Raw genomic sequence first — 13992 nt, forward strand, 5'->3', positions numbered from 1 at the left:
TGAGCAAGATTTCGTAAAATACTTGTAGTATATATAACAATGGTGCTACAATCTTTTAGGTTTGAGCCTCAGATTTTTGTGTCTTTTCCGTGATGAACAATAATATTAATAGTAGCAAGTAGGTGGTCAGTCTTCTGTACCTGACACAAACATTTCACACGATGTTTTCACACGAGTGAGTGCACAAACTCATGCAAATGTGCACTTAGACATAAAGTCCACTGGTGCAATGTTGGAAAAAGCACTTTGAAGCCACTAGGCCAACATAGTGTATATATATATACTATATATATATAACTGACTAGCAAACGTCGTTTTGCCATGTATATTATTTCCAGGAAACATATTTTTAGTTCAATAAAAATAAATAATCTGCTATAATAATAATAAGGGTTAAACGTTTCAGAATTAAGGGTTGTATGTATTTTTGTATGCTCTATCATAAAAAAATAAAAACAAAAAAATGTCTAAGAACTAAAAATAAATTTTTTGGTGTGAACACCCCTTATCATTTAGGGGTTTAAAAGATAGATAGTAGCCGATTCTCAGACTTACTGAATCTGCATAACAAAATTCATAAGCATCGGTCGAGCTGTTTCGGAGGAGTAAGGGAACGAACATTGTGACCAGAGAATTTTATATATAGATAGACAGATATGTATATATATATATTTGTATAATTTTAGTATATCAAAAATATGTCATATGTACCTTAAAAATGCAAATTCTATACTATTTATGCACTAAGTTCCTTCAATCTTTACCATTGTGTGTAGTATTTGGGAAAGAAAAATAATAGTCAGGCGATTGGTAAAAATCGTTTTATTTTGACAATGACTGAAATTATTACCTAACTTTAAATACAAGATAAAATACACGCTGTACGAGTGATACCCAAAATGTTAAAGAGATTTTAGTATAATTATAAAGTTAATATTTAAAAACGATTTCAGTCAAACACACAAACATTCGTAGCACGGGGATCTAGCTTCAGAATACATCTAAATGCTCGGATATCACTCAGAATCACTGCTATTACAATCGTACCATAGAAAACGTAAGTACTTGAATTAAAAAAAAATTACGGCTTCGACAGACACGTTTTTAATTCCTCACAATTATTATGACGCAGATCATAGCTTGTCTGAAACGCGTAAGCCTCGAAAAAATATATTAAATCTCAGGCAGAAATTGGCAAATGTTAAAATACTATTTAAACCATAAATAAGTTAAAACGTGACTAGGATTACAATTACGGTTTAAATAACAAAGCATTTTATTAAGATTCATTTTAGTTGAGACACAAATTAGGCCTAAAGATCAAATTAATCTAGCACTGAGTGGTACTTAAGCTATAATAAATTATTATTAAGAACTCTACGAATATACAAAAATTAATACAAATCTTACGTTACTAATACAAATTACATCACAGTTCAATAAACAATAGTATGAAAATGATCTTTAAGAGTCTACGATTACGCATTTGGTGAGCGGTCAGAGTACACGAAATTTAGGAACATACATACACCTGATACCTTTATAAGGTTTTAAATAAATGGTCACTACGAACGAAATGTAAACGGTGATGAATCATTCAGTCAATACGAGACCTTAATTGCTAATTAGGTAAAAAAGCTACTTTATGAATGGGCGTAAATAGAAAGAGATAGATCTCTACCACGTGAGGAATTTATCGGCGATCAAACTCAAAGTTTTGTCAATAATCGAATATTACAATCGATTATCGAATATTACAATCGATTATCGAATATTACAATCGATTAAGGAATATTACAATCGATTATCGAATATTACAATCGATTATCGAATTATTTAAAGAAGATCAAATTTTAATCGTTGATTCGAAATGCTTATTACCTTGAAAATTTTTGGATTTCAATTTCCGTAATCGCCAACAAATATCCTGCGGGAAGCTACAAATTGATTAATATCGTAGAAAATACTTTCTCGACAAAAATATATTCATCCAGTTTACACTAGTAATGAGCATGACGAGATGAACTTACGATTATTAAATTCAGTTTCATAAGTGAGATTGGTTTTGTTTTAAGGGTATGAAAGTAGAGCCTGTTGCGGCCACGCGATTTTCGCATCTATCCTCTTGTACGCCAGCACGAAGTTCTGACCACTTTTCTCTGACATCACTTCTTGTGGGCAATCGTTTTCGTTTAGCATCGTTTCTGTAAATTAATAAATTACCGTTAATAGATAGTATAATAGTAGTATAGTGCTAATACGTGATTTCATAATAGAAATTTGTTGAAATCAAATCTCTTGAGAGCCAATAATCTAAGACTAACTTTTTGTGAGAAGTTATCTACTTAGATTATTTTTATATTAATTTCTTTTTATATAAACTCCTTAAAAACATAAGATAGCTAAGTCGACAATTTATTATCAAAAATTTATTCTTTTGCTAACACATAGACACCAGTGTGGCGTAGGTAGGCGTTTCTTCGAAACCCTCATGTGATTTCTCTTTGGTGTCCAACCTATAATCGAATCGTTAACCTAACACCCTAGACTATCCCAAGTATGGACAAGAGGCGCTCCAACTCCTAGAAGTAACATCAAAGCAGTACAGTGTAACTTACCATGTCCATCGTGCAATGCGAAAAGAGCGTAGTCTTGAGGATTGGTAATGGCAGCGGCGTGCGCCAACGCACGACAGAGATCGCGGACGCGAGCCGCCGGACGACACGGAAGTGCTACGCGACGGATCCATCCGCGACACTCGTCCGGTAAGGCCACTCGCACAACGGCTGCTGCCTCGCGATTACTACTCTCGGACCCGCGGCGACACTATACATACATAAATATGAAAATCTTTTCCCGCGTTAAGCATTGTGTTTAATACTGTTGAATATACTATACTATACTTTGGAACAATTAAGATCATACCAATGCACATTCAAAAAAGAAATACGTGTTAATAGTAATAAACCAGTGGCGGTATAGCCCTCACTGGGTCATTTTTATTTCATAGACATGTAGGTTTCAGCCTTTTGCCTGACACATTGTTTTTCGGATTAGAGGCATGCCTCATGTGTATTTGGATTCTGTATATCTGCCCATATAATACACGCTGTATTAGACACAGACAGACAGAAAGTCTATTGGTGCATAGGCAGAGATGGAACCTATGTCACTAGAAATAAGAGTCCTACTTCACTTCACGTACCTTCACCGCCTCCTAAAGTGAAGACTAAAAAACTACTTAAACGATTTGAACGATTGAACATAGGCTTTAGAATATTTAAAATAAATATTCAGCCGAATCCGAGACAAACAGCCAGTAGGAGGTAGGTTTAATAGTATTTTACCATCGATTCAAATAATAAATGAGATTTGTACTAGATACATATAATGCGGTGACGTATAAACACCAAAATACTCAGATAAATTTTAATTATCAATGTCTGAAAGTCCATCAATTGATCAAAATGTCAAGATTTTCAATTTTTTATCAATCATTAGCCAATCGAATAAAGAAAATGGTACGTACCGAAGCGCTGCTATCTGATCCCGCCTCGGGCGCCAGTCTCTTAAGTACGGCGACCGCCGAGAAGAGTGCAGTGAGGTAATAACCACCTTCTCCAGCCAGCAATGCGGGTGGAAGTAACCCGGCCATAAGTTCAGCCTCCAGTTCAGCACAAACTAACCGGCAACGGGACACGCACCATGCTAATACTGGGAGTAAGTCATCTGCACCCACTGTTCGCTCGCCACGGATCTGGAATATTTTTTTATTGATACAATTCATAAACATTATGTTTTAAATTAAGTCCGTAAGTCAAGGCAATTAAGGCGAAGTAACTGTCACAGATGCATAATAAGGACGGCGCGTAAGTATACAAAAACCACAACCTACTATGAGAACATTTAATTGCAGAATTCAATTTAACCGCATTGCAATAATGTTATCCCTTAGAACTTATGCCACACATTTACTGAGAGCATATAAGTCACTACTTAGATTATTCAATGCGCGAATTATATTATTATTATATTGATTTTGGTAGATTATGGTTGGTCCCGATAGATGGCGTGTTAATTAATTATTATGCTTTAATTCTATTAGTAAATTAAAGCAATATTTTTGAAATTTATCTTACCGCATTAAACATGGCAGATATAGCTGCAAGGAGATTCTCTAGTTTGTCCAAAGGCGAATCCGCTTCTTGCATTTTGAGAAAATGCTTTGAAATAACTGCCAGCACTGCTGAAGACGGTACTTTTGTCGATTCCTAAAACATTTATAATATATACTATCTATAATATCTTAAGTAAATAAATATAACATAAAACTTTGTTCTTGATAAAACTACTGTTATACATCTATGATTTTATGTTGTTGCTGTCACACAAATATGGCATGGTTGTACAAAAGATAACAAAAAAATACAAATGATATTTACATTGCTAAAATAGTATCGTTTTAAATAGTGCTTAGATCGCTAGTCCTTACATACCTTAACCCCTAGTTGTAAAGCCGTAGCGTGTTGCGCGCGTTCTATTGCCGCGTGCAGTTGTCGGACATCCGTTGCATGCCATGAAGCCAGCAATGTATACAGCTTAGAGCGTAGAGGTCGTACAACTAGTCGATGCATAACGCCTTCTAATATTGCGTCTATGTTTAGAAATTCTGTTGGTTTCAGCTGCAATATATTTGGTTCAAATTATTACAATTGTCCCGTTATATTTTCATTTCCTTTTTTTTATTTTTTTGGGACTGTATTTGAAATATCTGTACAAATCTTTTAACTAATACTGTTGACATATATGGTATGCGTTACAAATATTCGGTAGCTCACTGTAAACTAAATTAAAAGTTTTTTTTAAAGTCGACTCTTTCTGAGTTGAACCAGAAAACAAAATGATGTGAGCGATTGAAAGAGAATATCTACATTTAGTGCCGGTTTTATATATATGATAGGTTATACATAATGCGACTAACCTAAATAATAATAACTTATTAATTTTAGATTATATCTATATTTAGTATTAGTTACAGTGAGTAACAACTCGGTATTAATTGCTGTTAGAAATTCTTACGTTTTAAGATATGAATTTAAAACTGATTTACATCTTTTTAGTGTACAAGTCAGAGTCAAGATTCAGTACAAGTGCGTTTAATATGTACAATTTTAAAACTATGTGGAAACGGGCATCAGATATCCGTACCGGAAATTCTTTTTTACTCTATTGCACAATATTAAATGCTGAAGATACAAACTTCGAAAACAGTCCAAATGTAAATAAAGAACTTACCTTAAGCCTTTCCTTCTCGACTTCTTTTTCAAACTCTCTCTCGCCATGCTTCACGAGATAGTTCTTCATTCCCGACATGAACTGACGCATGTTCCGCATCATCACCTGCAATTTATTAAGCAATATTTTTATTCTAAATTCAAATTCAAAATCATTTAGGTAACACAATGTCCACTTATAAAGGTCAATCAATAAATACATTTAAAATGCTGAATGCTTATGGCAATACACTTTCCGCCACTCTCATCGCACAGTTTTTTGTTTTACACAATGTTTGTAAGGAGTTTCAACCATTACACCATGTTCCACATTACATCTTAAGTAAGTAATAATAAAAATTATCCTCTATCAGCAATGGGCACAGGTCGTGGTGAAACAAGAGCACTCACTTACATTCTCGTGGGAACAACATGCAAATATATAATAAATTCTTAAAATCAGTGTTATTTGATATATATGTTCTAAGCTTACATACAAAACTTGGAAAGCATTAAATCATTTCTATAGTTCAGCTAGCTTCAGCGTCAAATTGGTGAAAATATAAGTTTAATAATATAAATTTCTTACCTGTGGGCAAGTTTCTTTCGAGTCCAACGTACAAGCAATGAAGTTATCAACGTTTTGAGCGAAAGTGGTACTCTTGTCTTGGGCTAAATGTAAGGCATACGCTCTGAGGGCGGCGCCCGCCCCAAGAGATGTGCGTCCGCCGCGTAATGCGCGTACTCGTCCCGCTGCTGTTAATAAAAAAGAAATTATTAAAAAAAAAGAATAATATAAAAACCTCCAAAGAGTAAACCGGCCGAGTTATTGATATAAATTATTGTAGTTAGCGCAGGCGTACTTATATTTTATGAGGACCAACTTTTTGGAATTTCTCGCATTCAACAATTATTTACGGAACGCTATCTATTAGTTATTTAACAACTAAAATCAGACAGTGATTTTAAACCAAACTCAAATAAAAAACAAGTCTTTACCTACACAGATACGAATTAGTAATTTCAAAATCCGATTCATCAATTGGTATAACTTCATCGTTTTTATAAAATATTTTTTTAATCGTTTTACAGATGGACTTCCACAAATCACGGACACTTTTTAAAAATCTTTTAATTGGGTTGCTATAGCGAATTTTCTCCTCTGCTTCTTCATCAGCGAGTTCTGCGCAATGGCACTCAGGCGGTTTCACTACGATAGTCGTTTTTCTACACTCCTTATTCTTACTTAGCTTCTTACAGAATTCCGTCAACGAACTCATCCTCGACAAGCGCTCTTGATATTTCGGCTCCATCAACTTTTCTTTTGACACAAACACCCATTCACTTTCTACAACAAATTCACTGATTGAATCACACTGGAAGTTTCTTATCGTTGTCAACGCGTACACCTCTTCTGTCACAGGCATTTCCTCCGATAAAGTTGGCTTATCATCCAAACATATTTTGCGATCGAACCTTTCAGTCTTCCACTTCCTTTCTATTGGCTTCTCTGATTTTCCTCTGAACAATTTTATGAACCACTTCATGGCTTATGTCTCGGCGGTTTTTCCCCGCTACGACGAATGATCTAAATCGATGATTTCTCATTCAAATGAGCTAAACTGTTGCCGGTACGACGTTCTGCAGTGGACTAACAACTCTCGTAGTATAACCGTCGCACGCGCAGACCTTTACCCTTTAACCACAATTACGTTTACTGTGTATTAATATTTATAATCATAGATAACAACAGTGCACTGCGGTGCTATTGTTCGTGTCCTAGTTAATAATATTAATTATATTGCAACTAATGAGTCATTAACTCGTTATCAGTATGAAATGGGTGTGAAACTGCAAATCTGTTTTGCTCTTATCTTGAAAAAGGTACTTGTATGGCCTATTGTTGCTAATTCAATATCAGTCAATTTGATTTGTTAGAATATATTATAGTCAAGTAATTATAAATAATGTTATTTGATCTTTTGTACTAAGATCATTCTAATCCGATCACGACTCGATCACTATACCTAAATTATAATGACTTCGAATGCAGAACTTAGTATGACATAATTATGGTAATGACATTTGGGGATTCCAGAACTAATTATATAATTAGTAAATGATATTATTTTCTTAGAAAGAGGCGATTTGAGTGTTTTGCTTCCGATTTTGTAACTTGTTTATTGATGGTTTGTTTACTATATCGTAGATTACCAGCTGTTCTCTAAGCATAGCTTTTGTTATTTTTTCTAAAAGCAAATCGCAGGTAAAACCTGGTATAAACATACAGAGTACCTGGAATACTTTATAATTTTTAAAAAGTCAATATAAACACTTCTTATCAATATCCTTTCCGTCTGTTTAATCGTGGCTTTTGTAATTATATTTTTTTTATTTAATTGGTCTGTCCAAACTGTAATTTTATTTTTTAAATTTAGTTATGCACTTTACTCTTAGTATTTCTTGCTTACTTGTTAAGGATAAGGCCGCCCGTTACCTCCTTTATTTACATTACATTTACAAATACATATTTGGTTTGCAACAATTTGTCTGCTTCAGTTATCCAAAACAAACATTAAAACATTAAGACTTAAAATATTGATTTATACGTTTAAGGAACTGAACCGAAACATCAACTAAGGTAGAGTTCAATATAGGCAACTACTTTGTTTAATGTTTATTTCTATTAAGCCATACAATATGGTTAATTTTAAAAAGCAGCATTTAACTTTACCAAAACGTTAAAGTTTGATTAAAATTAAAGCAACAAAAACTTTACGCATTTCAATTATTCGTAATAAAAAATCTTTGGATTTTTTAAAGACGGTTAATAAAACAAGTCACAGTCCGAAAATTCAGAATGTATAAAGCATTTTACTCTAATAAACACGGCGCCGTAATAGTGGCATGTGTTTGTGTTTAGTACATATTTGTAGTAAATTATTACGTATTGTTAATAGTCATCAAGAGAAACGTATATACCGGTACGAACAGGATCACTTCGTAGAGGTTATTTAACATAATTATTTGATGAGCTACACGCGCCGTCAACACGTCATTTTATTCCGCACTTGTAATTCATTTATCATACAAACGCACGTGTTCACAAGATGAGGGAATATCATGTAGAAATTAGTGCTTTAAACTAATTTGTATTGTACCATATTTGTATTCTGATTTGATTATAGCACTTTTTCTGTCAAACTTTGTTAAAATACGCTTTGATGACAGAGGACCTAAGAAAACAAATGTGTGTTATATACACATCGTTAGGCATCTATGTAACCTACCTAATATGTGTTTAAATAAATAAAAATCTATTTTTTTCAGAAATGCTATTTTTTTCTATAGAACGGGGGCAAACGGGCAGGAGGCTCACCTGATGTTAAGTGATACCGCCGCCCATGGACACTCACAATGTAGTGCGCTCGTACAGCTGCTTATTTTGATAATGATATGAAATTGATCATATTAATTAATTGTTAAACTATTTGTCTCGAACGTAAACCTCTGAGTTATTATTTAGTTAAGACAAACATAAACATTAATACAAACATTACACGAGTAATGAAACAAGGGAATAATAAAATATTTGCAATGGATAGAAAAGAAGATGGGAGGAAGGTTTCAAGCCCAATAAAAAAAAAAGTATAGATTGTGTAGTAAGTAATTAAATGTAAATAAATAAGTTACCTAGAAGTGGGTCTAGTCTGTCTCTGAAGCTCTTGGCTCGTGCTGCGGCAGCCGGACCTCGACGCGGTACTGGGGACTCCCATTCACAAACCTCCTCCTGATATTAAAAACAACACTATTAAACACTAATTTAATTTTTAAATCATTTTTTTTTTTTCAATATTGTAAAGTATTATATAGTAAAGTGATAATTTCCAGGTTTTCGAATTAAAAAAAAAACTTTTCTTATTAGAAACTATTCTCGTTTCAAAAAATAATTTAAAGATTTTATGTGGTGAAACATAATTTTTGTTATTGAACATTCTGTTCAAAGAGATTTAAAAATGCATACATTTTCAAATTGTGATTGTCCATTAACGGGTAAAAGGCCGTCCCACTGAGAGCTGTCCCAGGGTTCAGAGAATACCGTGCCGTCATCGCTAGCCTGAAACCATATAACAATATTACTTAGAAAATCTAGATTTAAATTATCCTTTTGATTAAAGGAAGAAACAAATATTATACTTGCAACAACTAATTCTTTACCAAATATTATTCTTATTACGTAGGTTTATACGTACACCTGAAAATACAATTTATATAAATGATCATAGTTTATATTTACAATTAGATGATTTTTTTTGTATTTAAGATGTGTGTACAGGACGTCTGTTATGGCCGCTAGTCTAATAAAAATAAACTGTAGCAATAACCGATATTCTTCTTAAAGTAATAAACTGCAATACCTGTTCGGACAGCGGTCTCAGGTCATGAACGTTGTCATAGCAAGAGGCCCGAGGCGGAGATCTCACTTCCTCGGGAAGACTGGTTGGCTCCGAAGTCAAACGGAGTTCTGGAAATCTGTAAATAACCAAAGATGTTATAACACTCTGCCATTAAATAATCTCGAAGTAAATTAATTTATATATGTTTAAATACGCGGCTACGAAATTCAACGCACCTTTGTAAATAAACATTTAATAAATACGGATATGATATGGTGAACTTAAGTCGTAACTACATACCTTAAGTTAACCTAAATTGTTAAGAAAATATTTGACTGTGCCTGAATGCATTTAATTTATGACAAATATATTATATAAATATAATAGGAGTAGTATTTATCATTAAACCCAACCAACCTGAGGGCAACCACTTGATGTACAGAGAGATGAGCTTCATCAGCGCTGAGCTTCGTTTCCTGCTCGGCTAGAGATGGAAATGTTCCGCTATCACCACCGTCTTCGTTTTTGTCTGTAATAATATTTGTATGATGTTTTCATTTTTACAAATATTGTTAGCGAGTTAACATCTGGACTAAAAAACAGATAAAGGTTTAGGTAGCTTTAAGTTCTAACTATAAATCTCACTCTATGAATTTGATTTTGTAATAATATATTGAAAGGTATAAAAATTTTACATCAGTAAAATTTATCGTACTCGTCTATCCATCTACCGTCATTTAATAGAACTACAAATATGCTAGAAGATGGCGCTAATATTAAAGTATAATACTAAACTACAAAAATTCTAACAATATTTATATTTAAAATCGTATTTAATTTTGAGTTACGTAACCTTCGGTAGTTTTTTCAATTTAGTTAAGTTAAGATAGTTATATAAAGAGTTAAAACTCACTAATAAACTGCCAACTGGAATCAACGGCCCAAGTCTGTTCCTTCCCATTAGGAGGCTTTGCCGCAACCCTGGGAGGTTCCACTGGTTTCATTTTAGGCTTAGTTCGAAGAGACACCAGGTTGTCAACCGACGTTGATGTGTTTGGGGAAGATGCTGGAACGATAAATGACGCTAAAGGCTTGCTTAAATCCTTTTCATTGAGAAACCTATTTTGACCAATATTTATGAGTTTAGTATTGGATTGCCCAGGTTACGTTTTCTGATCGAATCGGTTTATCATATGACATATATGTTAGTGGTTTGGGTAGATGTCCTGTTTTGAAAAATTAAAATTTACTTTAAAGTAATAAATCACATATTATTTCTTGTAACCTAACCTAACTCGATTACTCGAACTCGAAATACTTACGAGACAGTTCCTCTATACTATGCATATCCCTCAATGGATAATATGGGTGATTCTGAGAAGGCGGCTCAGAGTACCTTTGGGACAAACTCACTCCCCCTCTGAGCAACTTTCGTCTTTGCACAGGCAACATTGCTGCCTGAAAGTAAAAATGTATATGAACTAAACACGTTCAACTCAAAACATCAAATTGGCAATTAGAATCTAGTCATATAAAACCATTATTAATATTTTTATGTTTTTGAACTAACATTCTGGTGACCCAAAAGAACGTCAGCCTCAGTCACTTATCTGCTGATAAAAAATGCTAATAATTTAAAAGTCCAGTACTTGATGAAACCAATAATAAACTTAATAATTGAGGGAATTTAAAATCACAACAAAATAATAACGAATTATAAAAATTACTGTACGAGTGAATACATAATTAAGAAGTTAGAAACTATTATATACAAATTACATCATAGTTTCTAACTTATTCTTTCGTTTCTAACTCTCTAGGACCTCCATATTAACATAACTAACTAGACGCATCTATTTTCATTTATTGTAAAAAAAAAATGTTTATTATGGAATATAAGATACAGGTATCACTTATACCACGTCATTAAATTTATCGTAGACATCCCTCATCATCGGCAAAGACAGAGGGTGTAGGCCGAGGTATAAAAACTCAACTTATGATAACAATTTAAACCAAAATTCATGTATGGGCCTCTTTCTAATAGCCCTTTCTAAGTTACCTTTTGGTTGTCAAGAATATACCATGATGAAGATACCAACCTCCTTTAGCGTATCCACAGGATCGGCGTAGAAAGGACTGCCAGCGTTATCTTTTTCCGACCCATCCACATTCGTAAAATCGTCTTCTAGTTTAACAGTCTCCATACTCTCTGTAGTATGATTCTTATTCTTTAAGGCAGCTTCGATTTCATCAGTCAATTTTTTATTCATATTTAAAGCGATGTTTAGTTTATCCGGTCTTTTTGGTATCACGTCGCCTTTACTATTGGTCGTCGCTATAATTTCGTTCGATCCATTGAAGCTCTTCTTCAATGAGCTGTCAGATAAATTTTTCTTTTCTAAACTATCTGATGATGTCAATAGAATCATATTTTCTTTATCGAGTATCGATTGTGTACTTTTCGCTGCGATTAATTTAGCTGAAAAATAACATAGATCACCAATAATGACACATTCCAGTTCAATTTAACAAATTAACAATTTAAAGGCTGGTCCAAAACACTCAACATTTTATAAGTGTTTGTCCCGATATCCTACTCATTAATTTGGCCACTAAATATCCCAAATACTTACGCAATGTGTCCGGTAGCAAATCAGGTCGCTTGCTTTTCATTAAACCATTATTTATATTATCATTATCAGTCTTAGGTTTGAATGTCGTGCAATTGTTGCCTTCTGGTCCCCATATATCTTCATAATCACTCACTTTATCCAATAAAGAGCTACGACAATACACTCCCGGCGATTCAAGGATGTCTGATTCCTAAAAAACTTGTTACTTATATAAACGAAATCAACAGCAATTAAGGTAATAATTGAATCTACCACTAAGCATGCTGTTAGTCAAACAAATGCTATATACATTATTTTTGTCTAATCCTAAAATTAGCCCATTGCACTACATCTAGGCTAAATATACAAAGAAGGGACTGAATTTGGACTAAGCGATATTTTTGCAACTTTGAAATGTGAAAGCCCTAGTATATTTAGCTTTTTGCTTTTGCAACGAGGAGCCTGTGTTTTGGAGCCTAAAATGGTAAGTTTTAATTGTATGTCACAAGTCGCTTTACAGCACATTTATCAAGAATACTAATTCCCGTTATATAATTTTTAGTGCTTTAATTTTGGGTTGATAAGCATGAATAAAATGATCATTACCAAAACATAGCTTATAGCTTGCAATATATTTTTATTACAGAATCTCCACTCTCAGTCCATTCTTTCTGCCAGCTAGGCAAATATATGATGCCCCTACCTGATAATGTCTGGACTCCTTTCGAAGGGAGTGTTTACTTCTCCTCGACCGACCAGAGGGTGTTGTACTCGCTGTATTTGTATTGGGAGATAATATCTTTTCTCGACCACTCATAGGGGACATAACATTCGACGTCGGGGAGAAAACATTTTTGTTTGACACGGGTGAACTCCTCGATAAAGGTGAGAAAATATCACTCTTATTTGTTTGACTTAAGGGTGAGAAAACTCCGCTTTTGGACGATATTGTATCGTTGGAGACGGGTGAATTAATTTGACTGGTGGGCGAAAAAATACCACTAGTAACCGAATTGGTTCCGTTGGGAGAAACTAACTGGTTGGGAGCAAAACTGTTAGAAGATTTCGTGAAGGTATTAACTCCGGTGTCTATGTCTGTGTTTTGGTCGTTCGGCGATCCGGCCTCTGTCTCTATCTGTCTTTTAAAGCTTCCATGTAAGCTAGCTGTCATTGTACTTATACATTCTCCTTCTGGCGATAAACGATGCAACATACTCTATATAGAAACAAGAATAATTTTAATCAGTGTACAGTATGTTAGTATATGCACAAGCTAGTCTAAACTATCATGCTCACGCGCACACCATGCGGTAAATATGCAAAGGCCTCACCTGTTCGATCGCTTCGCCCTTAGTCGACGCTAGGTTGAATGCATTGTCGGTATTAGCAAGCGTTAGTTGCAGTCTTTCACTTTGAATGTTCTCGTTTATTTGGTGGTTGTGTATCTGTGTATTATTGACGCTAAACGTCACTGTCGTGGTGACAGTTATTCCGTTTGATTTGTTAATAGGGCTGAAAGCTAGGGATTGGGTGGTAGGGAAGGGTGGTTTGGCCCAACGAGGAGGAGGAGGGGGCGGCGTGGACTTAGAGTGAGTGGGGGACAGTTGGGGGGGATTTGTGGTGGGGAATGTATGCGGTTGTGTTATGTGCGCCTGCAAATATGCAATTAGTTTAGAACAAATAAAGCGTTGTCAAATTTTACAATAC

The 13992-nt window shown here is 34.3% G+C and overlaps 1 protein-coding gene across 8 annotated transcripts in view; it reads right to left on the reverse strand.

Annotated features, from left to right (window-relative positions):
- Positions 1-825: 825 nt before the first annotated feature.
- Positions 826-13992, reverse strand: part of LOC123706842 (protein sprint) — a 171001-nt gene continuing 157834 nt past the window's right edge. For 6 of the 8 annotated variants that reach the window (XM_045656382.1, XM_045656352.1, XM_045656373.1 and 3 more), the window contains 17 exons: positions 13617-13937; positions 12989-13501; positions 12307-12496; positions 11773-12152; positions 10993-11128; positions 10584-10736; positions 10088-10199; positions 9692-9806; positions 9298-9390; positions 8967-9063; positions 5863-6029; positions 5296-5400; positions 4497-4682; positions 4140-4271; positions 3530-3757; positions 2619-2826; positions 826-2204 (listed from right to left, as the gene is read on the reverse strand). In XM_045656382.1, coding sequence (XP_045512338.1) covers positions 2071-2204; positions 2619-2826; positions 3530-3757; positions 4140-4271; positions 4497-4682; positions 5296-5400; positions 5863-6029; positions 8967-9063; positions 9298-9390; positions 9692-9806; positions 10088-10199; positions 10584-10736; positions 10993-11128; positions 11773-12152; positions 12307-12496; positions 12989-13501; positions 13617-13937 — 3270 coding nt within the window. In that variant the 3' untranslated portion in view covers positions 826-2070. The remainder of the gene's footprint in view (positions 2205-2618; positions 2827-3529; positions 3758-4139; positions 4272-4496; positions 4683-5295; positions 5401-5862; positions 6030-8966; positions 9064-9297; positions 9391-9691; positions 9807-10087; positions 10200-10583; positions 10737-10992; positions 11129-11772; positions 12153-12306; positions 12497-12988; positions 13502-13616; positions 13938-13992) is intronic. The other 2 variants (XM_045656391.1, XM_045656399.1) reach the window with 2 other exon arrangements.

Source organism: Pieris brassicae, chromosome 1 (genome assembly GCF_905147105.1).
Source record: "Pieris brassicae chromosome 1, ilPieBrab1.1, whole genome shotgun sequence".
NCBI lineage: Eukaryota > Metazoa > Arthropoda > Insecta > Lepidoptera > Pieridae > Pieris > Pieris brassicae.